Source organism: Chinchilla lanigera, unplaced genomic scaffold, assembly GCF_000276665.1.
Source record: "Chinchilla lanigera isolate Chin_1 unplaced genomic scaffold, ChiLan1.0 scaffold00024, whole genome shotgun sequence".
NCBI lineage: Eukaryota > Metazoa > Chordata > Mammalia > Rodentia > Chinchillidae > Chinchilla > Chinchilla lanigera.
In genome coordinates, this window is record NW_004955425.1 from 19,067,801 (window position 1) to 19,093,225 (window position 25,425).

At 34.6% G+C, this 25,425-nt stretch overlaps 1 protein-coding gene across 4 annotated transcripts in view; it reads right to left on the reverse strand.

Moving 5' to 3' along the window:
• Positions 1-25,425, reverse strand: part of Ctnna3 (catenin (cadherin-associated protein), alpha 3) — a 1,502,556-nt gene that overhangs the window by 444,156 nt on the left and 1,032,975 nt on the right. For all 4 annotated transcript variants that reach the window (XM_013514887.1, XM_005385969.2, XM_005385970.2 and 1 more), the window contains exon 11: positions 25,066-25,222. In XM_013514887.1, the coding sequence (XP_013370341.1) occupies positions 25,066-25,222 (157 nt within the window). The remainder of the gene's footprint in view (positions 1-25,065; positions 25,223-25,425) is intronic.

Below are 25,425 nucleotides of genomic sequence, written 5' to 3' on the forward strand. Positions count from 1 at the left end.
TTTTTTTGATTCCATATCTTTCTGTATTCATACTTTGTACATTATCATGTTGTTTCACAGAAATTGTCATTATAGTATGTTCAGATATAATGTAAGATACTCTTTTATTTCTTCATTTGTTTTTTTCTTTTCTGTACCCTAAAAGATAAATATCACGTATAAAAATTTATAAGTGTATTTTCAACAAGAAATTATATATTCACTGTCTTCTTACATTTGTTAACAGTGATCTCCTTTTCAATGGTAATTTAAAAACATCTTTTAAGAAAAGCCCAAAGAAGAGGACCTAGTGGCTTCACAAATAACTCTACCAAACATTTAAATACAAATTAACACCAATACTTGAGCTTTCCAAAAGCATTAATGAGGAAGAAAACCTCTAAGCTTATTTTAGAAGTCTAATATTATCCACATCCTAATGCCAGATAAGGAAAACACAAAGAAAAGAAAATTACTGATCAGTATCCCTTCTTAGCACACATGGAACAATCCTTAAGTAATGTTAATAAACTTAATTCATCTGGATGATCCACTGGAATTTATCTCCGTAACACACAGGTGCTTCGATACACGCAAATCAGCACATTAAATGTGCCAGGTTAACACAATGAAGAACCAACAGCATATGACCATCTCAGTAGATGCAGAAAATCATTTGACACAAGTGAACATCTTTTCATGATAAAATCATTAAATTACTTGTTGGAAGAATGTACCACAATGCAATAAAGGCTGCAAATGACAAACCCATGGCTAACATCACACACAAAAGTGGAAAACTGAGCACATCTTCTCTAAGATGAAGAAAAGACAAGGTACCAACTCTTGTTACCTCTATGCAACATAGTTCAGGAACTTCTAGCCAGAGTCATCAGTTGAGAAAATAATAAATAAATAAACAAGTAAGTGGCATCCAAATGGGTAAGGGGGGAGCAAAATTCTAATTTACAGATGATGTGATCTTATATATAGAAAGCCCTAAGGCTTTTATATACCAAAATTAAAGATCTATCAGTTATAAATAAATGAAGTAAAGTTATAGGGTACAAAATCCACATGTAAAAATCAACTGTTTCTATACATTCACAAGAAATTTTCCAAAAAAGAAATTAAGAAAAAAACTGGATTTATAGTACAATTCCAAAGGATAATACACTTAGCAAAAAATTTATCTAAGTCTTCATAAATGGAAGATTATAAAACACTGATTAAAGAAATTGAAAATGACAAAAATGGAATGGTATATTCATGGATGAGAAAAATTTGTATTATTTTTTACTAGAAACTGTTAAGATATCCTTTTCGCCCAAAGGGCTCTAAATTCCCAAAAAACCCCTATGGTAATTCCAATGTTATGTTTCATTAAGGCAGAGAAAACTGTACAAGACTTCAAATAGCCAAAGTAATCTTGAACAAAGATAACAAAGTTGAAAGAATCATAATCCCTTACTTCAAAATGTACTACAAGGTTACACTAAACAGAATAGCCTAGTATTGTCATAAAAACATACATACATATCAATGAAATGAAGTGAAGGGTGCAGAAATAAACACATCATATTCTATCAATTGGTTTCTGATAAGGGCGCCAAGAACACGCAGTAGAATAGAGTCTTCAGTAAAATGGGTCAGGAAAATTAGATATCCACTTGCAGAAGAACAGTGTGCTCTTATCTGACATCACACTAAAGATCAATTAAAAAGAATTAGTGTCTCAAACAAATGTAAAACTACTAGGAGAAAAACCTGAAGCAACAGTTTATGACATTGGTCTAGAAAATTTTTTTAAAATAAGCACAGAAAACAAAGTAAAAATAGAAAAATGGGATTGATTCAGAATAAAAACTTCTGAGTAGCCGAGGATATGATCAATACAGTGGAAAGAAAATCTACACAGTGAAAAAAAATCTGAAGAGCATGCATGTGATAAGTAGTTCACACATACATAAGGAACTCACAAAACTCAAAAGAAAAAAATCATGAATGAAAAAATGGTCAAGGTGCCTAACATTTCCCAAAAGAAGACATAAGGAAAGCCAAAAGTTGTTTAAAACATACATCATAGCCAGAGAAATAGAAACCCAAACCACAGTGAAATACCACTTTGCACCTGTCAGGATGCTATTATGACAGTAACAAGAGCTAAGAGTTGTGGCAAAGTGTGGAGAAAAGGAGCCCTGTGCCACACTGCCGTGTAAACTGGTGTGGTCATTATGGGAACGACTGTGCAGGTTCTCCACAAACTGAGCAGAGCATCACCATGTGATCCCATCGTGTGTTTCTGTAGCTGAAATCAAGGGAATTTAAATCAGGATCTCAAAAAGGCATCTTGCACTTATATGTTCTTTGCAGCATTGACCACAGTATTCATGCTGTGGGAACAATTGTCCATCAACAGACAGATACATAAAAAAGGAAATTTTTGCCATTTGTAATAATGTGGATCAACCCGGAGGACATTCTGCTAAGTGAAATAAAACTGACAAAGAATTGCAAGTAATTCCATGTATATGCTGGATCTGAAAAGGTCAAGCTAGGGAGGAGGCAGGGTAGGGTGGAGAGACATCACAGAGTACAAAGGCTTGGGCCAGGAATGTAGCTGAGCAGCACAGAACCTGCCAGGCAAGCACAAGGTCATGAGTTTGATTCCTGGTATCACAGAAAAAAAAAAAAGTACAAACTTTCAATTACAAGATGAGTAATTTCAGAAATGAAAAGTAAAGCATAATGAGTATGGCTAGTAAGAATGTGTTCTTCACTTGAAATTTCATGAGACCAGATTTGTGACTGTCCTCAGATACATACAAACGAAAAAGCAGAATGGTGTGTATGGAGAAGGACAGACGTTTGAATCCTTTTCACTGTGGTAATCACCTCACAATGCACACATGGGTCAAATCTTCAAGTTGTGTACTTCACCCACTTAAATCTATTATTTTTCTATTAAATGTTAAAAGCTTGCAAAATCCTGCCTGTACGGGTTGAACACCTTCAGTAGCTTGTTTAAATTTAGAAAATAAAAAGCTAAAGTAAAATTTAAGTTTTGTCTAAAAATATCTGAAAAAAATACTAGCAAATAATATGTAAGAAGCTTACATATTATTGAATGGATTGTCTCAAAATCCCTCATGAAAATCTCCGAATCATTTACCAGAAATTAGTAATGTAAGTGTCCAGCCAACCTCTTGAAGCAGAGCCACTGAGGTCTCTTGGCAAATAGTCACTGCTACCAGTACTCAGTTGATAAAGTTTCCCACATAAACACGGCACAAAAATATCTTTTAAAAAGTCTCCCTCCAAATGCTGTCATTCCTCCTGGCACTTATTAAGTAATATTTATTAGTAAGTGAAAAAATTAGCATACAGTAGCTCTTCTACAATTTGATGAAGTCGCAGATGTCTGCGTTTGAAGTGATTGAACCGCACCTTGCCTGATGAATCTCTAGAATGACTGATAATATTCTAAAGTATTGATTTCACTATTTTTATACTAAGCAACGAGAACCTAGAAATCTCTTTATAAGCATGGACACAAAATCATTCAGGGATCAAGCGAAGGCAGGCATTATGAATGAACAAGGGCAATCCTCACAATATTCAGGCTAATACATATATCTTGGGTTCCACATTTTCACCAGTGAAAGTCATTTGTAAAACTCAAGATAATAATTACCCAAGCCATTGATTTAACCAATGAAATGATGTCTTTCATTTTGCCAATTATTATAGTATTTCTTGTTTATTAAAGATAATATAATGATTTCGCTATTAGCTGCTCTGCTGGAGTGAGTTTCTTTATTAGAACACCAGTGTGAATTCCTGATTAATCAAATGCTTGCCCCTGCAGTACAGTATAACCCATTCATGTTGAAACACCCCAGTGTTTAGCTGAAGTATTTCCAATTAAATTATAGACATAAGATAAATAAAAATACTTTTCAAAAACAGCTATTTATTAAATTGCACATAACTAACTTACTCCTGGGAAGAGGCTATATGAGTCATAAAAAGGAGTAGAGGTTTTTTAAAGTGATGATGTCAAAATAGGGGCACCTAAATCAGAAGGAGGAAGCACATAATTAAGATCTAAGAGGTCTTTAACACTTCACATGAAAGTGTGCAGTCCGTGGAATAGGTTTTTAGGTGCGTCAGTGGAGGGAATGTGCAAAGAAAGTAATGGAGCACAGATCTCTGGACACTCAGCAACAGTCCTGTTCAAAAGGGAAGAGGGAGACACCTCATGCATCTTGGTTTACATAGAATGAATTAACGTGATCCTTGCAGCACATGGGACAGAGGTGCTGAGTCACGAGCCTTCATTTGTAGCGTGTCCTAGATGGCACTGACCAGTCAAGGCACATCACTCACCAGAGCTGGCTGGAGTCCACCCAAGAGTTTGGAAAACTCTAGATGTCAGTTTATCAAAGTTTTGCTCAGAAGCTATTAACCTATCTTCATAAAAACTCAGGGAAACAGCGCAAAGGCAGTGTCAACTCAGCACACGAACAGCTCATGAAAGGATTTTCATTACTTTTAAAGTATTATTTGGATGAAAACGTGAAGAATTAATTGAAAAGCATCTATAAAACTTAAGTATTAATATACTCCTGTGTTGTGACTAATGGAATAGATATAATAGGAAAAGAAATTATAAAGGGGAAGAAAAACAAAATCATGAAAAAGGAAAATTATTCACTCATGCCACTTCTCTTCTTCATACTTTCCAATACTCTGTACACACACTCCCCCACCCACACACACTCAGAATGAAAATGAAATTTTCCTACATGAATCGTTCCCTGTCTTTTCTCTTTCATAAGTGTTATGCAGACTAGTTCATGAAAGTTATGGAGAACTTTGTTGTGCTGTGATTCAGTGTCAGAGCCACTGAAACCACTGGATTTTAGCAAACAGAGAAGCCTAGAGAAAGAGACTTGAAAGCCCTCTGTGACTTATTGGTTTAACCTAACTCTAAAGTTTGGAAAATTTGGCTGAAAGGCCCTTTATTGACTGTTGCATTTCCGCAGCAGGAGGTGGGCATATACAAAATTCTGGCCTCTACTATTTGTATAAACATTCTTAGCTTTGCTATCACAGCAGGAATTAGAAAAATAGAAAACCATTGTTTACTGTACTTGTGTAAGTAAATATACATGCTCCAATTCAGGGACTCTTTTGTCCTAGTTCTAGGTGTTCTTTTCCCCAAGTTTGGAGACTATTATAACATTTGAAGCCATTATTAGTAAGCTGCTTAATTTTATACTTTTATCATATTTCAAAATATTTCCATATTCCCATGGTAAAATACAAAATGTATTTCCCATAAGATTTTTTTGTGCAAGTACATCATATTTACTTAATATATATTTCAAGTTTGTAAGACAGAAGTTTAATAATTTGTTAGTAATGTCTAAAACTAAATATACTGCCTGGCATGGTGGTGCATGCTTGTAATCCCAGCATTTGGGAGGCTGAGGGAGGAGGATCACTGTGAGTTTGAGACCAGGCTGGGCTACATAGTGAGCTCAAGGCCAGGCTGAATTGCATAGTGAGACCCTGTCTCAAAAAGATAAATAAATAAATAAATAAATAGATTGAAAAGACTTCATTTAGGATACTTAAACCTTTGAACCTAAAATACATACTTTTTCACCACATAAAAAGATTATTTCAGCATAATGTAATCAATATATAAGCTTATTTTTCTATGATCTTATAAAGACCAAATGTAAACATTTTAATCAAGACTTTATGGATTCATAAACCATACATAAGTAACTTATTTCAGAGAACATAGATTTTTAGAATATATCTGGTCTCATTAGGGAAATTCTCAAGTGTCAGCTTACCATTAAATTTTCCTTCCAGGGGCAGCCAGGCAGCGTGACCATGGAACCTTAAACACAAGTAAAGTAACATTTTCTGGCAGAAGCTCATGTGTCGTCCTTCTTTTCCCTTTGCCCAGCCTGGACCTGAAGGAACATCTCAAGAAGGAGCCTCTGCAAGTGCAGGCCTCTGCGTTACTATCACATGTAGACACCTCTTGCTGGCTTGGAATGAAGTATGAACACAAAGTGTGGTGAGGGAGAGAAGTCTGCATTTGAAGCTACTAATATGTTTTATTGTTTGCTACCCATCCACTGTCCAGCTTGTCTTGACTACTAGAATCCCCCACCTTTTATGTTGCTACTATTTTAGAAGTCCTCATAGCCCTCCAGGCCCTCAGTCACTGGGCAGTGTGTAACAAGGAAAGACAAATTTAAGGAGTTGTAGTAGGAATTTAGACCTTAGAGACTCAAACATAGCTGCTTTAAATTGATCTATTTTATGTTGATATTTCTGTTACATTCTATCTGTGCCTCCTCCCTCTACCCAAATAAAAGAGGAGAAGAAGCAATACAGAAGAAAAAAGGAAAAGAAGAAAGAATATGCACTATTTTCCCAAAGATCGCCCTTTACTTCCTGCTGTAGCCCAGTTACTGCACTGAATATCACTCCTTCCACACGTGTTTGATAAGGATGGTAAAGTAGACGGGTTATAGGGCCTTGCGGTAAATATAAGAAGTTAAAAGATTGCACTTCTTCTTCCCCAAATCAAATGTAGTTCTTCAGAGTTTATAAAGTTTCTCTAAGAATTTCTCCAGATAATTTGGAAGAAGCCTATAAACGTCTATTTGACATATTTGCTTATACCAAAGGAAACACATAGAATTGAGTATAATGGTCATTTGATATTTTAAGAATTAATCTTCTCTAAAAGCCATATATATGGCTCATAGGAAGCAAATGCCATATTCTTTTAATTTAGGAATACTTTTTGTTTGGTCTTTTCATAAACCAACATCAGAGCCTACAAGCAGAGCTTGTTGCTCTCTGTCCTCAAATAGACAAAAGCAAGGGGCTGGGGATTTAGCGCAGCGGCAAAGCACCTGCCTGGCAAGCGCAAGGTCATGAGTTCAGTTCCCGGTACCGGAGAAAAACAAAACAAAAAAAAAACAAACAAGCAAATAGACAAAAGCAGTTGCACCAGGGTTCAAATAGTAGACTAATTTTTTATAATGGAGAAATTCAAAAGGTTAAAATGTGTTATGGTTTGTGTCTGGATGTCCCCCCCAAAGCCTCATGCAGTCATGGGGGGACAAGCTTTTCAGAGATGGCTGAATCTAGAGTTTGTGATTGGTTAACTGTCTAGTGATGGAATTGGTGTGAGGGCTACAGCTGCTTGCCCTAGGGTGGGTAGCCGGCATACAATATAAGCCAGGGAAAGACGCTTGCTCTTCCCTTTTGCTCTTGTTGCTTTCATTGTTCCCCCCCCCCCGCCTGCCCCCGCCATGAACTGTTGCCTCTGCCATGTTCCACTTTGCCTTGGAACCAACTAAGTATGAACTGAAACCTCCACAAACTGTGAGCTAAATAAAGCTTTCTTCCCTTAATTTTGGGCATCAAGTATTTTGTCTCAGCAATGAGAAAAGGAACTAAGACAGAAGGGTTGTTATGAACTACAGAAGCCTGTAGATAGCTCTTCCACTTTCTGTCCTTAATCACCCTAGGAGCAGTCCTGGGGTCATCAGTTAGTAAGCCCTACCCTTAAACAGTGGGCTGGAAATGGCATGGTTAAGGGCTCAATAATGGATGGTACTGGGACTACAGAAAATAAAAGGCATGTGAAGTACTGTAGCTAAAATAATCTAAAACGAGATTCCTCGTTTTCCCCCCTTAAAAAAAGAGATGGACACACAAACTGCAAGGAAATCTGTAATAAGTGCATAAGTAGCAAGGTTCTCTTTATTATGAATGCTCTTCTCCTTGTTCCTGCTTTCATTGTTTGAGTGGGTTCTGTTCCTCAAGGTCCATTGCATCCTTGTTTCTTACAGTTGTTCCCTGCTCAATGCACCAGAAATTACTCCTTACATCTCTTTTGCTATTGCTATTAACCAGGCACAGGGACACACTGCTGCATTCCCAGCCATTTGGGAGCTTGAGCAGGGAGGACTGCACATTCAGTCCATCTGGGAAACCTAGCCACACCCTGTCTCTACAAAAACAAACTAAACTACACTCACTAAACTAAACTAAACAACTAAACTAAACCAAATGAAATGAGCTATTTTCTAACTTTCTCAGTGTTTCCCATAAGGAAGTCATAACTACACCAAACATCTTGTAAATCTCCACACACATCCTTTTCTGGATAATTACTTTCATTTTTTAATCTAGTAACAAAGAGAGACGAAAATATCTCTAATGCAGGAGCCTACTCCATAGTGAATTTGCCACCTCATATGTAGTTGTTCATGCACTGTTTAAAGTGCTGTTCCAGAAGTTTGCTCAACGATTTATGTTAGTAACCACATACATTTCCTCCATTTCTTTTGGAAACTGGAAGAAAATTTTTCCTATAATTTTCCAGCACTACTGTTATTCCCTGTGGCTCTCCAAATATAAGTGGAAGTAGTTCTCTATCAACATCTGCCAGTTTCCCCCGGATCCTGGATGCGACTTGTCTAGCCTAGAGGCTTGAAGTAATTTAAAGCAGCCAGGTACTTTTACTATACCCCCAATTGGGCTTCCATCCCCTTAACCATAGTTGTTTTGCCCCATCTAGTTTAAAGATCATTCTCCTTGATAGAAAAGAGAGAAACAAAATAAGAGTTGAACGGTTCTGTGATTTTTTTTCTCTGTCATCTGATTTCTCACCATCTGGCCTAAGCAGTTGGGCTTATCCTTTCCTTCTTCTTCCTTTGACATGAAAAAGGGATTTTATGACTAGCGTTGAAAAAGGAATTGAAAACTACTGTGCATATACCAAATTAAACTGAAAAGCAAAGCCTGTATCTAAGGAAATGTAGTGAGAATACTACTAATTGCTCAACCAAATTCACAAAGAACGAAGAGACACATAAGAGGCAAGGAGACAAAATATTCATGGAACAACTAAAAGATCAGTGGTGGCATAATTATAAAACAGGAAATTAATGTTCTAATCAAAGCATGTTTTCTCTTTCAGTGAATGATAATTCACAGTGCTATACTATTTAAAATAGCTTTATAATGTCAGTTGTATTTCTGATTTTTGCAAAACCACAGTTAAAGACAGACCAAAGAAAGGGGTGATTTGCAACAAAGATAAAGCAAAGACAGGAACTTGTAATAAACTTCTAAATCCATAGATCTGTAAAAATCCTCCTAAACTTACATCCATCTGTGTTCCCTAGTGAATGTACTCAAAAGGTTAAGAAAATTTCAGTTTACATATCCCTTTTCATTTTACTTCTTTGGAAATCTAAGTGTCTTTGAACTTGCAAATCTCCCTCACACATTTACATTTTTTTCTTATTATTAATCCAACGAAGCCCTCCGTGGGGACCCAAAGACCCAATTTGTTGCCCAACAGCTTCCCTAAATACTAATAGCAGAATTCAAATATGACAGAATAGAAAACCAGTTCCAATTAAGCAATCAAACATTAAGGTAGATGTAGCAGACACTGCCAGGTAGTTTTCCAGTGTATTACAGCTGTCTATTCCACATACTTACAAAGACAGTAGAAAGCATACTAGAATGCACAATATCATAATCTACCTTTTAGAGTTCTTCAATCTTCTATTCATATGAAAATCTACATGGTGATGTCTAAGTATTCTGACCTCTAAAAGGAAAACGAGATGCTGGATCAAAGGCCACCTAGACTGGTATCTCCCTAATCTCTTTCTTAAGGCTGGTAGCATCACAGGAGTAAGACAGCAAGGAGAAAGGAAACTGAGATCAGGAGATTTAGAATGGGGAACTGTAATGACTTTCAAAAAGCTTTTACCTAAAATCAACCAATATTTTGAAAAGGACACCATATCATAGTCACTGTGCTATGCACCTTCACAAATACTGTCTGTTAAGTTTCAAAAACTCTCTTGTCAGATAGGATTATTACTCCCATTTTACAGAATAAGGAATCAAAGGATATTAAGCAATTTTCCAGAGGTCTCATGGCTGGTAAGTGACAGAGGTTAGTGGTTTCTTTTGCAAGAAAGGACTGATTCTGTTACTTATCCTATGTTTGATGGCAAGAGAAAGGATCAAAAATCCAGTGGTGCCAACATTTCAGGCTTCAAAACTGAATCATCAGTCTGTAGCAAATATGTGACATCATATATCCCATCATCTTCTAGTTAAATGTGTATATTTATCATATATATGGCTCCATTGACTATAACGGCGTGCCATACAAATAAACCACGGTGACTCAGGAGGATAAAACTGTTCCTTTGTCAGCCCATGAACTTTCAAAGTTCTTTTTCTGTCCCACCATGTTAGCAGCCACTGTGGGCCACTTCATGCAGAAAACAAGCAAAATTTTACTTCAAAAATTAAATTAATGAATGAGGACAGTTGATATTAGAATATATTTTGAATAGCAAAATACAGATACGATTTTACCAAGATACAAGGCTGAAGTTGTGATCAAAGAGACATTAATTTAAAGGCACTATGGCTAAGGGAGAAAAATCTATTGTTCATATATTTCATTAGCATTTGGAGCTACAGAGATCAATGTAGGAATCAATGACTTAGCTGGGATTCCTTACATCCCACAAATCATTACCAGGCTACAAAAGTTTCTATGTAATTGAGAAATTCAGCTAAGCCTTATTGTAGGAGGAAAATACATTGGAATTCATTTTCTTTAGTTAATTTATAAAGACTATTTGCTTCAGGCAGTAATGAGAGCAATCTAAGGAAATCTCCTAACAAATGTACAGCAGAGAGTGGTAGACAAAAGGAAATCATTTGACTTTCAAAAATCATTTTCTATATCATTTTCCTATTCTCCTTCAGTTAACTTGAGAGTTTGGTGTCATAATTACATAATTAAAAGCTTGCACTAAAGCCCTGAGGAAACAGTTTTTCATATCATCATATATAACCTGTTACTCATGCTAACATCAAAATGTGATTCTTGTTTTGTTTTGAGACAGGGTATCTCACTATGCATTTCAGGCTGGTCTTGCACTCACTATGTGACCCAGGCTGCCTTCAATTTCACTGCAATCATACTGCCTCAACCTCCCGAGTGCTGGGATTACAGGCATGCACCACCATGCCCAGCCCAAAATGAGATTCTTGACTTTGTGTAAATTCCATGAAATAATCTGTTAGCTTAATTGATGCAGTAAGGAAATTCCTTTCCTATGTAGGATTTAAAATAATACAAAAATGTCCGAGTAAAACTACATATTTAAATGCTCCAGCTTCATAAATATAACAATGAAATATTTTCCTGTTTGAGTATCAACAGTACTCAAACAGGAAAATATTATCACTATCTTATAAAGTATCATTATCTTGTAAATATTGTCACTATCTTGTAAATACAATAGAGAACAAATACATAAATATTATCTTGTGATCTTTCCTTCCAAAAATGTGATGACAACTTAATTGAATTAAGAAATACCCAAGGTTTGTAAAGCACACTTCTGGGTGTGGCTGTGTGCATCATAATCTTGGGTCCTATCTATGGTCCCTGGCTCATTCTCTATGGTGCCATTACCCTGTTTCTAAGCCACCATGAGCTAAATGTCTTTGCTCTGCCTCCCCATTCTGCCATGATATTCCCAGCTTAGAGACAACCAGCCGTGTGCTGAGTTCCCTGAAACTGTGAACCCAGTTAAACTCCTCTGCAACTACTTTGAGGATAACAATACATGATGTATTAACCATTGTTACTCTCCTACAATCCTGTTTTGAAATTTTATACCATTGTTTTATGGTTTATTTTTCTGTTCTTCAAATAAAAAAGAAGAAAATAGATAATTAGAAAAACTTCTCTATTAAGTTGTGGGTGTCAGGTATTTGGTCTCAACGAGCCTGGCTAAACTGACTAATACATGATCCAGATCAGAACCAAATTAATTGAATAAGCCAGAAGATCATTAAAGAATTACATAGATCCTTAGTTGTCAAAAAATCAGCTTTAAAGGGAAATAAGGAAACAGTGTGGGAAAGGAAGACAGGATCATTGAAGCACAGTTGCTACTTATTTCTTCACTGTTTTCAAAGATAGAGTTGTTTTAGTGCTCTTTTATTTCATTGGAAAAGTTTATGCTAGCTGACAGTGAATAAGCTAGCTACAAAATCAATTTAATGACTTTATTTGAAATAACTGTTGAATACAAGATACTGTGATCAGGGATAGAGATAAATAACAGCTATACTTGTATGTTAGAGCTGACAGTAGAATCCCACACTTTGTGTGGCCAAAATAGTGTAAATTTTATTTTTTCACATTTCTGGAAGCTAACAGTCTGAGAACAAGGTTCTGACATGTTTCCCTGTCACCCCAAGGCTTCTTCCCTTGGTTTGTACATATCTTCTTTCTGTGTCTTCACTCATGTGTGTTTTTACCTACATATATAAATTGTCCTAATTTCTTCTTATAAAAAAACACTAGTTCTGTTGGATTAGAAATCTTTTGAATGACTTTATTTTAGCTTATCATTTCTCTTCCAAGCACGTTAATAGTTTGAGGTACTGAAAGTTAGGGTTAAATTTTGGGTGAACACAATTATCAAAGGATAAAGAATTGCTGCCTCTCTAAAACAGTTGGTAGTGGAAAGTATTTAAAATAATTATGTTAAAAGAAAAAGTGATAAAGTTATAGTAAGAATTCAAAATCATGAGAAAACATGCAAAAGGTCTATATGACCAAAAAATGGTTTTGTAAGGATAGAATGTCAGCAAATTGAGAAGAATATGGTGAAAATGACAGGGAAAAAAGAGGGAAAATGACAGGGAAAAAAGAGCAAGCATTGTATACAGTTATTGTTTTTCCTTTAATTATAATCAAATTGTACTCTGATTGATATAGTGTATTATAAAAAGATAAAGATCAATTTATCACTGATAACAAACCTCAATGTAAAATATAAATTCTTCAGTTTTCTATGTGGAGTATATTAGGGGACAATAACAATGAAATAATGTCCACCATCTTCCATTATAGAATTTGCACTTGTGACATTTTTGAAAAGAAATAGATAGGGAATGTGATAAAATTATTTCGATGATAAACCAAAAGAAGACATGAATGGTAAAAGGCTGATAGCAACTTTATTATCCTTGTAGGAAATGTATATATCAAGAAAGTATTCCTACGGTTCTTTGCTCTGAGAGTCAATTCCCAAATTTATGTGACACACAGTATTTTAAATTATTTCCTGTAATAAAATGACAGTATCTGGGTCAAAAAGAAATAGAAACATGATGTTTGGGAAATGACCCTCAGAACAAAAAGCCATAGGCATATGATGAGCACAACAAAAGGTTATATGCCCAACATATTATTTTTAGACCTATTTTATAAATGAGTTGTTTTTATAACAATCAAATTCCATTCTTTATTGCTTATATTTAAAATAAAACTAGAGGGATAGTGAAGAACCTACACAAAATATCATATCACATCTATCTATCTATCAAACTATCTATATATTTTAGAGGGGAGAAATGCCAAGTTTTCATGAGATCATAATAAACCTGTGTTTATTTAAATTCTTATATATGTATCTCTGGCAAATAAACTGAATTTTTACTTACTTCTTCAAATTTGTACCAATTCAATATTGTGCAGCCAGATGATATTAAAAGTATGACAAAGTATAAAATCTTCATTTTGTTCTGATACTTTTCCAAAGTTGCATTAAATGTCTACTTCTGTCATGGCAATCATTCAGGTTTGTGACATAAAATATTTCAGAGACCTGGAAATCCCATACTGTGCAACAATTGCTAGTACCTAATTAAGCAGAAAAATCTAAGTTCAGTAAATTACAAAAATCAAATTTAAAACACATCAGATTCTACATTAGGAAATAAAGACCTTGGCACATAAACCTTTAGCACTGCAGAAAAACAGCTTCATCTTTTCCAGTGGAGGAAGGTGCAAAGTGATCTCTCTGCACCATTATACAGCCACAGGAAGCTGCGATTTGGAAGCAGTATTGTACCAACAAAAAGCACTTACACAGCTATGTGTAATTTCTGCAGTCTGCCTAGTGTACTTATGCTATATACACTATGGCTTTGCTCTAAATCCTGTATTGGGTGACTCTGAAATGTAAGGAGAGTGAATTCTACCCTGGATCACTTTTGGAGATTATTCCTATACAAATGAGAGTTTATTTAAGTAAAGCAGATTTAATTTTTAAAAAGTTAAATTAGCATTGGCCATATACCAGGCATGTGTAAAGCACTGCAGTGAAGTTACAGCTAATAATCTGCACACACTCACAGTCTTCAATTGCTTCTCTTTCTTTGACTACATTTTTCACTAATCTGATATTTCGGGTGTTTCTCCCTCCAGTTATTCCCATTTGAATTTTCTTACAAAATGCCACTCAGTTTAGGTGGGAGAGGAAAAGAACCTCATTTTACTACTCCAATCATATTCAGTGGAGGTCAACAGGATTTTTATTTTGCCTCACTGCAATCACACAAAATTATCTAGCTGTGTCTACAGACAACCAAAGATTTGTGGAGCAAGGGACTTGAACTTTTGTTAATCATTTGATTCAATAGCTGAACGAATAACAAGTTGAAAGCTGAGGTTAAGACTTAAAAATGTTTCTTTGTGGAAGTTCCAGATGGAAAAATTCAGAATCAGTCACCAACATATTTTGATATAATAAAATGATGTGGAAACATGTTTCAGAAGATATATAATTTTTTAACATGGAAAAAGATACTAAATGATGGCATAGAAATTTAATGTTGGTATTATATACCAAATGAACTTTGATGAAAAAAGTACATACTTTTTCATTTCTCCTGTAACCATTTTTCATATATAGTAGTAGAACTTTGTCAAAAAACTAAATTTTATGTACATCAGAAAGTCCTGGGAGTTGATTAAACTGAATAAATCTATGGGAAAATGTGTGCTGGTTGTTATGGGTATTGATCTGACCACTGGATATACAAAGGTAATTTCCTTGTTATTCATTACCCCATAGAATTCAATCAATTTACTCTTTCAGGTTCTTACACTAGGGAGACAATACGGTGTTTATACATGTGGGTCCGAGTTATTTCACTTCTAAATATAGTCTCTAGTTTCATCCATTTACCTATAAAAGCCTCAAATTTATCTTTTTTATAGCTGAGTAATATCCCATTGTATAAAAATACCACATCTTTTTTACCCATTCTTCAGCTGATGGGCATTTGGTTGTTTCCAAATTAGCCATGACAAATTGTGCTGCTATAAACACGGGTGCATGTACATTGTTGTTGTATGATGTTTTAAATTCTTCTGGGAAAATACCTAGAAGGGGAATAGCTGAGTTAAGTGGGAACTCTAATCATAGTTTTGCGAGGAATCTCAACACTGATTTCCACAGTGGTTTCACCAGTCTACACCCCCACCAAGCAGTGGAAAAGCATTCCTTTTTCCCACAGCCTCTTCAGTACTTGTCATTGGTTGATTTCTTAATGATAGCTGTCATTTTGTTCTGAAACTCTATATCACTTTTATTGTTTTTGCTTTGTTTTGTTTTTTTCTATGTTGTTGGTATTTTACTATTGTTCTTTTTTATTATTATTCTCTTTAAAACAACAAAAAAAGAATCCAATCAATTGGCAAGTTCTGTGACTTGTGACTATATTAAGTATAATTATAGTAACCAAGTTCACTCTAGGTGGAGGACTAAATGAGAAAATATCTACAAAAACATTAGAGGTCTCAGCATTCATGCTTCTGAACACATTGATAGTTGCATTTCTTAAGAAAAACATTTCAGAAGCCAGGAATAAAAGCAAAAAGTCAAAACAAAAGACGCGCACACTTGGACACATTAAGGAACAGCTATTAAATTGAAAAACATTAATACAAAGCTGTATTATGATATAGTTGTTACATAGCTTTTATACATCTGATAGAAGCTAATGAAATGATAGTTGGCTTAATATTTTAAGTAAGTCTTCATTGTTTTATGGTAGCTTTATAATATACTTTGAATGTGATGTTAGCCTAAAAATCAGCACTCAAAATTTCCAGGTAGAATTCCAAATAACTACATTTTATGACTGAGTTTAGGAAGGAAGAGTCAAGCCACAAGGCTATTTCTGCCTTATAAAATTTCCCATGTGCTTAACTAAAGAATATTTATAAGGAATTCATTATTATGGAAATGTAAAGAGCATAAATCAACATCAAGATGGTGAATGCAAACTTGTAAGCAGATACTAAATGATGGCATAGAAATTGTATGTTGGTATTATATATCAAATGAACTTTGATGTAAAAAGTATATATTTTTTTCATTCCTCCTGTAACCATTTTTCATATATAGTATTAGAACTTTATCAAAAAACTAAATTTTATTTACATCAGAAAGTCCCTGGAGTTGATAGAACTGAGTAAGTCTATGAGAAAATGTGTGCTGGTTGTTATGGGTCTCACTGAATATTTTAATATCGATACATTTAAGTTAAGTGCTAGAGTTTTGGAGGTAACAAGTATATTGATTTTTGGTTTACAATTTTAATGGTCATATTCTATAATTATCATGAGACAGTCACTGTGCTCGAAGCATGAAATGTCACAGCAGCGATTCTTTACAAGAAAAGCTGATGAGCCTGGCAAGCGCAAGGTCGTGAGTTCGGTTCCCAGTACCAGAGAAAAAACCAAAAAAAAAAAAAAAAAGAAAAGCTGATGAATAAAAGCACTTGCAAAATTATCTATAAATGCATATAAATTACTAAGCTTATCAGTAAATTGTCATTAATTATAAATTTTAAAACTATATGGAGGCCCAGTTCAAAAATTAAGTATTGTTTTATGTATCTAATTATTGTAGAAGTGACTGAAGCAGTATTATAGTGGACATGAGTCATGTTGGGCATCTTATTTGCTACTATCATGTAATTTTTTATAATGAGCTACAGATCCTAGTATTTGAAAAGATGATTCACAAATTCAGTGTATGAGCTGCCCTGGTAAACACAGATCATAAATTCAATTAGAGACTTAACAGTTGAGGTTTCATACAACGACTTTGTTGATAGAAAGATAGCCTTGTTGCCTTTCTCAGAACAAACTATTTCACAAAGTGGTAACCCTCCTGTGAAGGCACATTTTCCTCCACCGAAAACTACAGATTCCTCTTGAGTACTGTGGGGCTCTTTTACCTTTACATTTCTAAAGTGAGCTGGAACTGTGTGATAATATTTTATTGACATAACAAGTGATTAGCTTATCAATACTAAAAGGGTAATTGGATGCTTGCTCTAAGGACATTCAGTAGAAACTTACTATGAAAAGTGTTCTGAAGATAATAACAAAGAATATCTTTTAAGTCTTGCTGTCACTCTCCCATGAGAAACTTTTCATTTTAGTTTTTACTTTTCATGTACCCAACAGGAGAATATTCTGTTGCCTGAGGCCAATTCTGATTGTTTTGGTGCTCTGTATCTCCAAATCCAATAGAAGAAAAATGTCTGTCATGTAGATTTGCTTATCAAGAGGAAAGGACTTTTCATCAAAATCCTTAAGAAATGGAAAATTGTGAAACACCTAGGAAACAGCACACTGGGGACATAAACTACACATGTAATAGCAAATGTGAGGAAACTTAGGAGTCAGTAAAGCTTCACTGTAAGGTCACATTCTTTATTATTCTGTACACTCTAATCTTTTATGAGGCTTTAGGTATTTCAGAATAAAAATATATTTTTAAAGAATCTATCCATTCTTTCCGCAGCCTCACCCAGAAGGAATGATGAAAAATGACATGCAAACTCATAAAATGTATTCCGTGAGAGTAGGCTCCTGAGGGATAGAGGTTTAGGTAATTTTCATTTTCACAAAGCAGTGTTTATCACTGAGGTTTAGACTCAAGAACAAAGATACAAAATGATCTCAATTCTTGGGTGAGTTTCAGGGCCTGATAAGGGTTGGCCTGGGGACAGCACCTGGTCACCCAGACACGAGGTCACACATGCCACCCCTGGACATTCACTTCTACTCCCAGTAACTGTGTTACAAAGTTTGAGAAAAGTAAAGATCAAAAAATAACAAAATTGAAATTAATCCAGCAACTTCAATCAAGCTATTTTTCATCCTACTGTACTCTGATGTAATTTAAAAGTAGTACAGATAAAACTGAGTTTCCCTATGTGTGCTTGGTCAGTTTCACCCAACTGATTTTAGCTCTAGTTGCCCTTATGACTTGATCTGAATAGGGATGATGGCATCTTGACTCTACAGTGGTCTAGTGTAAAGCTTCCACGTCTACTAACCACTCAACATTGCTTTTGAAACTTTAGCGCACAAAGCAGGTTCATTTGTCCTAACCACTGTTTGCTGTTACCTATTCATTCCACTGTTGATGAAAAATGCTATCATGATCACACTTGCACAAGTTCTTCTGAATATGTGCACCGATTTCATCAAAAGACCTAAGGAGATTTGTGGAAAAAATAACCAGATACGAAGTGTTTCTATTTTACTCATCATAGAGACTATATCAACTTATGTTCTCAGAGGCAGAGTATGAGAGTTCTCCTTTTTTAAGTACATCTTGTCATTATCAGAATTTTTCACTTTTTGACACCTAGTAATTATGCATCACGGTTTTCCAGATAAGTCTTCCGTTATTTTGGTAAATTATAATGTACAATTGGGACAGGGTTAACAAAGGGGATCTTTAAACAGATTTTCTTTGTAAGACCCAGTTTAAATTTTAAGAAGTCTACCAATATATGCACTAGATGCTATTCAAAACACTTTAAAATATATCTTTGCATTCAATTATTCCAGGCACACAAATATGAGCTCTAAGAGTACAGAGATTTCTTTTGTCTGTTCTGTTGATTGTTTTATACCTAAGAACTTAAAATAGCTCTACTGCTGTCTAGATAATGATAAAATAGTTGTTAAATACAGAAGTACATAAAAATAAGTGATATAATTATTAACATTTTGAAGCAGTGTTTTTAAAGAATTAGAAGTTATTTTATTTTCCAAATATTATAGGTCTGGTAGGAAATGACAGAATTGTCAGTCCTCGGCATACTTCCTCCAAAAGCTTTTCTCTTTGTTCTTCATGCCCCGAGAGAAAAAATTCACTATTTTATGTCTAATTCATGTGTAAATTTAGTAAAAATGACATAGACTGTTTGAAAATGTATGATTTTGTTTCTTAAAACTATTTTTGGCAAATGTACATTTTTATGGTGCATAACATGATTATTTGAATATATATCTATTTTTTGTAGAATAACTATGGTCAAACTGATCAATAAATGCATTACCTCACATACTTGTTTTTTATGGGGAGAACACTTAAAATCTGTTCTCTCAGCAATTTTCAAATACACAGTATATTGTTATTCATTATAGCTTCAATGTTTGTTATGGTTTATGTCTGGGTGTCCCCTCAAAGCCTCATGCGGCCATGGGGCAGGCTTTTAGAGTTTGATTGATTATGGGTGTGAGAGCTACACCCACCCCGAGGTGGATAGTTTGCATACGGTGTAAGGGAGAGAAAGAGGGTGCTTCTGGCCATTTCCTCCCTTATGTGAGTGCTTGTTGCTGTTGCTGTGTTCTGTCTCCATGAGCCGTAGCCCTCTGCCATGTGCCACTCTGCCTTGTAACTTGCCAAGCACAGACTGAAACCTCCACAAACTGTAAGCAAAATAAACTTTTCCTTCCTTAATTTTGGGTGTCACGTATTTTGTCCCAGCAATGAGAGAAAAGTAACTAAGACAGTGTTATAGATCTATCTCTTCAACTTATTCCTCTTAACTGAAATTTTGTATCATTTTCCAATATATCTTCAATTCCCCAAGCTTCTGGGCTCCTGGTAACCAACATTTTACTTTCTACTTGCATGGGTTCAACTTTTTAGGAGAACGCAATTCATAGCAACATTTTAAAAATGTAGATATAAAGCTTTCACATCACATTTTCTGGAGTCACTCTAGAAGCAATGTTTTTCCTGGTTAAAATATCCCAAGATGCTTTCAAAGTTGCTAAATCTACATCAACACAGATTTACATAAAGGCTCATGAACACGAGTTCATGTTTTCAGATCTTTTATCTGCACCCTCTTCCTCAGCCTCGTGGAGGCTTTTGTGAAGCTTTTGGTTAGGACTACCCTCTTCTCACTTACCTAAAAACCATCCAGCTCTAACTAAAATTTTGGTAACTCAGAATGCTCAGGGGAATGTCCTAGAGTCAATAAGAATAAGAAAGAGGACTATACACCAAGGGAAAACTTTCTTTTTAGTCTTTCACCCAAGCTATAAAATGTTTTACAGGACTCACTATATTAAGAACTTTTATTCCCACAAGTTACACTGTTTAAATGCTTGTTCTTAGAGTTGAGGCACTGCCCAAAAATATCTAAAGACACATGAAGCTATGAGACTCACTTTAATTATGTTTATTGAAGATATTTGTCAATATATATGGCTGTTATAAACTATATGGTTTATTAATAATATAAATATTCTCACTAAAATTTGAAAATTTGAAATTATATTTTTTCAGCCAGAGCATTTGTAAGTTAATACCTGGTGCATATGAAGAATTTGGGAACAATTTGTTATCTTGTTGCATAAATCTAAAATGTAAATCCTTGGTGCTATTCATTGTATCAGTAAAATGATATTACTAATCATTCCTCCATTTCTACCTCAAAGTAACCATAAAACTGTTCAAATCTGATTTTGCAGTCAGAAAATGACTTGCAATTATGCTCTTCTATAGATTTAATTCATGAAATTCAAACAGACATGCAGAATACCTATTGTGCGTGCAGTGAGAGCATGTTGAGAAAACTTGCCTGTGAGCACATGGAGTCATGTGTGATAAACTGCAGCCGACATGCCCACACTACTTTTCAGTCATATAAGTACAGATGGTAATTCAAATCGTAATTACCAGCAGTGAAATAACTGATTACTCTGGGGAAGCCTCCTCAATCATTTTTGCGTGGAAACCTATGTGTACACTTCTGTGCCGTCTCCACAATAACAGCACAGCCATATATGATTACGTGAAAATGCTTTCACAAGGAATGGAGCTGGGGTTGGGTGAGGATCTTAACAACCACAGAAAGACTCTTAATTTTAGCAAAAGTCTTATGGTACATGGCATCCTAGTTTGCTCAACCGATGTAAGTTACCTTCCTCAAGCAGATCCTTATCTTCCTGTTGCTGCACCTCAGTATGCCTGTCACATGCTTTATTTATTTATTTATGCATTTGGGAGGTGGGGTGGGCAAAGCAACGCCTATTTCATGTCACATTACTTTCACTTCTAATAACGATACTTAGCAACTACTTTTACTAGAATTGTTTCTGGTCCCTGGAGTAGTGCTCTAAGCTCTGACAGTCTATGCTGCTACTGCTTTAACTGCTAGATGACTTACATTTCCTGTAAGAGTTCAAGACTACAAATGCCCTCGTGTGCCCTGTTCTCTTTTACTGGCCAACTTGTGCTCCTTCAAGCACACTAAGCATTTTCCCCTCTCTTTCTCTCACTGTGGGATGCTTTTCCAATTTCTTCAACTGCAAATTCAACAAAGCAGTTAAATAATTTTCTTTTAAAAACATTTCCCTCAATATCTTGACTCTGAACCAACCTTAATTGCATATGATTTTGTCTCTATGACTACTTCAATTTGTTCTGTAAGATAAATTATTGGATTTCTCAAAGAAAATATTGTATTTTTCTTCATTTTCTATTCCCTCAAATACTGAGTTCACATAGTAAACACTAAATTCACCTTTATCAAAATTAATTTATAGGATATGACTAAAAATCTCATATTAAAATGATATATTAATATTGAAAGACTTCATGCCTAGATGCCTTTAGTCGACTAAAATTTCATTTAGATGCACATTGAAAAATAAGCATAGGTGTAAGGTATGGTAATCAATATTTGGTTGTGATTATACGATTCATCTTTGCATAGGTAGATACTGTATTGTTGCTTTATTAGCCTGATCTCTGTTCCACATAAGTCACTCTGATATTTAATAGTACTTAGTCTACATGCAATTAATTCAAAATTTTATTTTTGATAACATTATGTGGCATGAAATTATGAAAAGGCATTGAAAAATCTACTTAATTTTGCTTTGTTGAGTGATTTAGTTACAGTTCTGTAGAAGTTACAGATCATGTTCACTGCAAGATCATAAACAAAGAGGTCTTTGTTACTGTGTTTTCAACACAAACCAGCATTATCACTGTGCTAATATGTCAAGGTCACAGAACATGTTGATGATTAATGCTGAAAGTTATTGCCATAATGTGAAAGTTTTTCAAAATATGAATTCCAAGGCTGAACTTATTGAATAAAATTGTAAGACATAAACCCTGAAAAATTAATATGGATGCAGAATTTAAAGGGGGGATAAATACTAACATTCATTTAGCAAATACCTATGCATAGCTTTTAGAAATGGTAAAAGCGGGGAAATCAATGAGAAAGATTCTCAGATGAAAGATAACGGCTTGAACTGGGATGGGAGGAGCAGTGGATGCAGGCGAAGTTGGTCACATGTCAGAAATGCAGTAAAGAAAAACTTCAAATACTGTTCACTATTGGTTTGGGGTTTTATAAGCCCCAAACCCACTATATTAAACATCTGGCACATGAAATAAAAAGTATAAGTTGTTTTGTTCCGCCAGCTCTATTTTCATATTTCTAAGTTATCTCTTCCACTTTCACTCTTTGTTCAATTTCAAATACTTTTATGTGGTACTTAATCCTTAAAATTAACCAAAAACAATTTAATGAGTGACCAAAATAGTAAAAGAAAAGTATTATCACAAACTCACATATTTAATCAGATCTTAGTACTTGTCTAATTGTTCTCATAGTTCATCTCATGCCCTTCTTCTATTCATGTTTTAGTTCAGCATGAATCAATTCATGCAATAGCTCAAAAATTGCTGCATAAATTCTTTCCTCCTCTAAATTGTTCAGTGTTTCCCCATGAACAAGTAGTACTGGGGATTTTAGGCAGTATGGCAGGCTAGGAAAGAACAGTTTCTCAAATATCATCTCATCTCCTGTCTATAAATAGGACAGACTGATGTGGCCTAAGGATCCTCATTAAAGTCAAGTTGTAATGGATGTTTTATTATACACAGTCTCAAAGAATGATAAATATACACAGTTTCGGTGAATGGGGTACGGAATAAGTTCTGTATTCAATGATGGGACAAAAAGTTTGGAAGCAAATGCATGTGGAACCATTTTTCTAATTAGTATCAAAAAGACACATTATGTCATAAACAATAGCAAACCACAAGAAGTTCGTTTTGGACAAAGGCACGACAGAGAACTTAGCTTGCCAAGCACATTTTGCTTTTGAAAATTAATTTTTGGTTCATACTTGAATATTATTTTTACACATAAAATTTGTAGTACATAGTAAATGGATGAGGTGGTTATATTCCTTATGATTTTTATGAAAGAATTTATTGTGTTTAGGTTTGGAGTTCTTATATAGCAGAAAGCAAAATAACACGAATATGTCTTATGAAGGTATTTTGACTTTCGTATCAAGAAATTTGGTGATGACATAAAGACAAGAGGAAAGCACCAATGATAGATTTATTTTCAGAATTATGGTCACTTTGTGAATGACATATGATATGGAAATACCCTTACTTTAAAAGCTTACAGTCAATATTGAATAATTTAATCCATTTAAAATATTATTATAAGCAAACATATTACCACATGTGATTTCTTTCTTTCTGTATTAATGACAAAATAATAATATTCTTTCTTACTGATTGTAGATTTTAATTCTAATTTAAATTTAAATGAGGAGTGCTGATATTGTAAGAATCCACAAGTTTTTACAATAGTTTAAGAAAAACATGGGAGTTGTTCCAGGTTTCCTGTTCTTTATTCTTATAAGAATCAAAATCATTAAACATTATTATTGACTTCTGAGAAATCCAAGAAAAAGTTGAGATGTTTAAAAGTACTTTGTAATCATGATTTCCTCTAGGTGATTTACAATTCACACCCTCTGGGAGTGAGTTTGTCAGTTGATCTGACAAAGAGATGAGTCAGAAGTCTGAATACAGCCTACATTTCATGATATGTTAATGAAAAGGAAATGTATGCTAATTAGTCATTTTTATATTTTAAAATTTGCACTCAGTTATAAACTGTAAAAGCATAGAAAATGTACAAAGTAAATACTTTTATTCTCTTAAAACATAATGCTGACCTTAAGATTCATAAATTTAACAGATTACACTGCAGTACATCAGAAAACTTTAAAAATTGTGCTGAATATACATGAGAAATTTATATTTTGTTAAAAGATACTATTATCATAGTCCAGGAAAATCCATTTCTCATAAAACAAAAAGGTATAAAAATTAAAATAATTATAATTTATCTTGAGGTCAGGATTATGTTTAAAGAGAACAAAAAAGTGTTTACTTCATTGCTGCTACAGCACTATAATCAAAATCTAAGGCACACTTCCAGGGTTATGAGCACTTCCACAACCCTATGAGATCCAATCCAAATCTGCCACGAGTCAATCATCTGAGCTTTGCATGGAGCCTCTAGCCCTCGCACTTGTTTTCCTGGTTCTTTAGATTAGCAGTATCACATTACTACACCAGAAGATGAATTATCATGATGTATCCCATATGAGTGAGAACTTTTCCCACTGATACATGGTTCTGACTGGAGGAAAAATTGGATGTAAGAGCAAAGGATGAAATGCTGATTTATTAAAGCCAGAAAAGACAGGTTCTATTTCCTCTTATGCTTTTCCCATGAATAGGAGCTTCTTTTAAAGACATAGCATCTATTGTGCAATTTCAAAGGTTAGCAAACCTGAGGTCCATGACCCCAGAACTCCATCACACAACTGCTCAACTCATCACCACACTGCTCCTGAAAAGCTCACTACTGAACACCACTTTGTATTACATAGAATGAGTTATGTTCACTATCATACTGTTTCCAAAAATTGCCAACACAGACAGATAAATTAAAAGATGGAAAGCATACCAGACACAGCGAGGAAGTCATCAATGCTTGTAATGTCATCCACAGCTTCAGTGAGAACATGTATGTAATTCTCCCACGTGCGCTTGTACATTTCCATGGTATTTTTCACCACTTGACTTTTGGGTCTTGCAGCCAAAGCAAGTGCAGCATTAATAATCTGTAAAGAAGTAGAGTATTTACACAGTGAATTATTTGTAAACAATTACCAGTGTGAGGATTCCACGTATTCTTTCTTCAAGAAGTTAGGTACATTTATTCTTAATAACAGGATAAATGGTAAAATGCCTCTTCCCTCTTTGCTTTTGGTAATGATTTTATTTTCAGAAGTAATTCAATTTAAAAACTATTTATTAAATAATA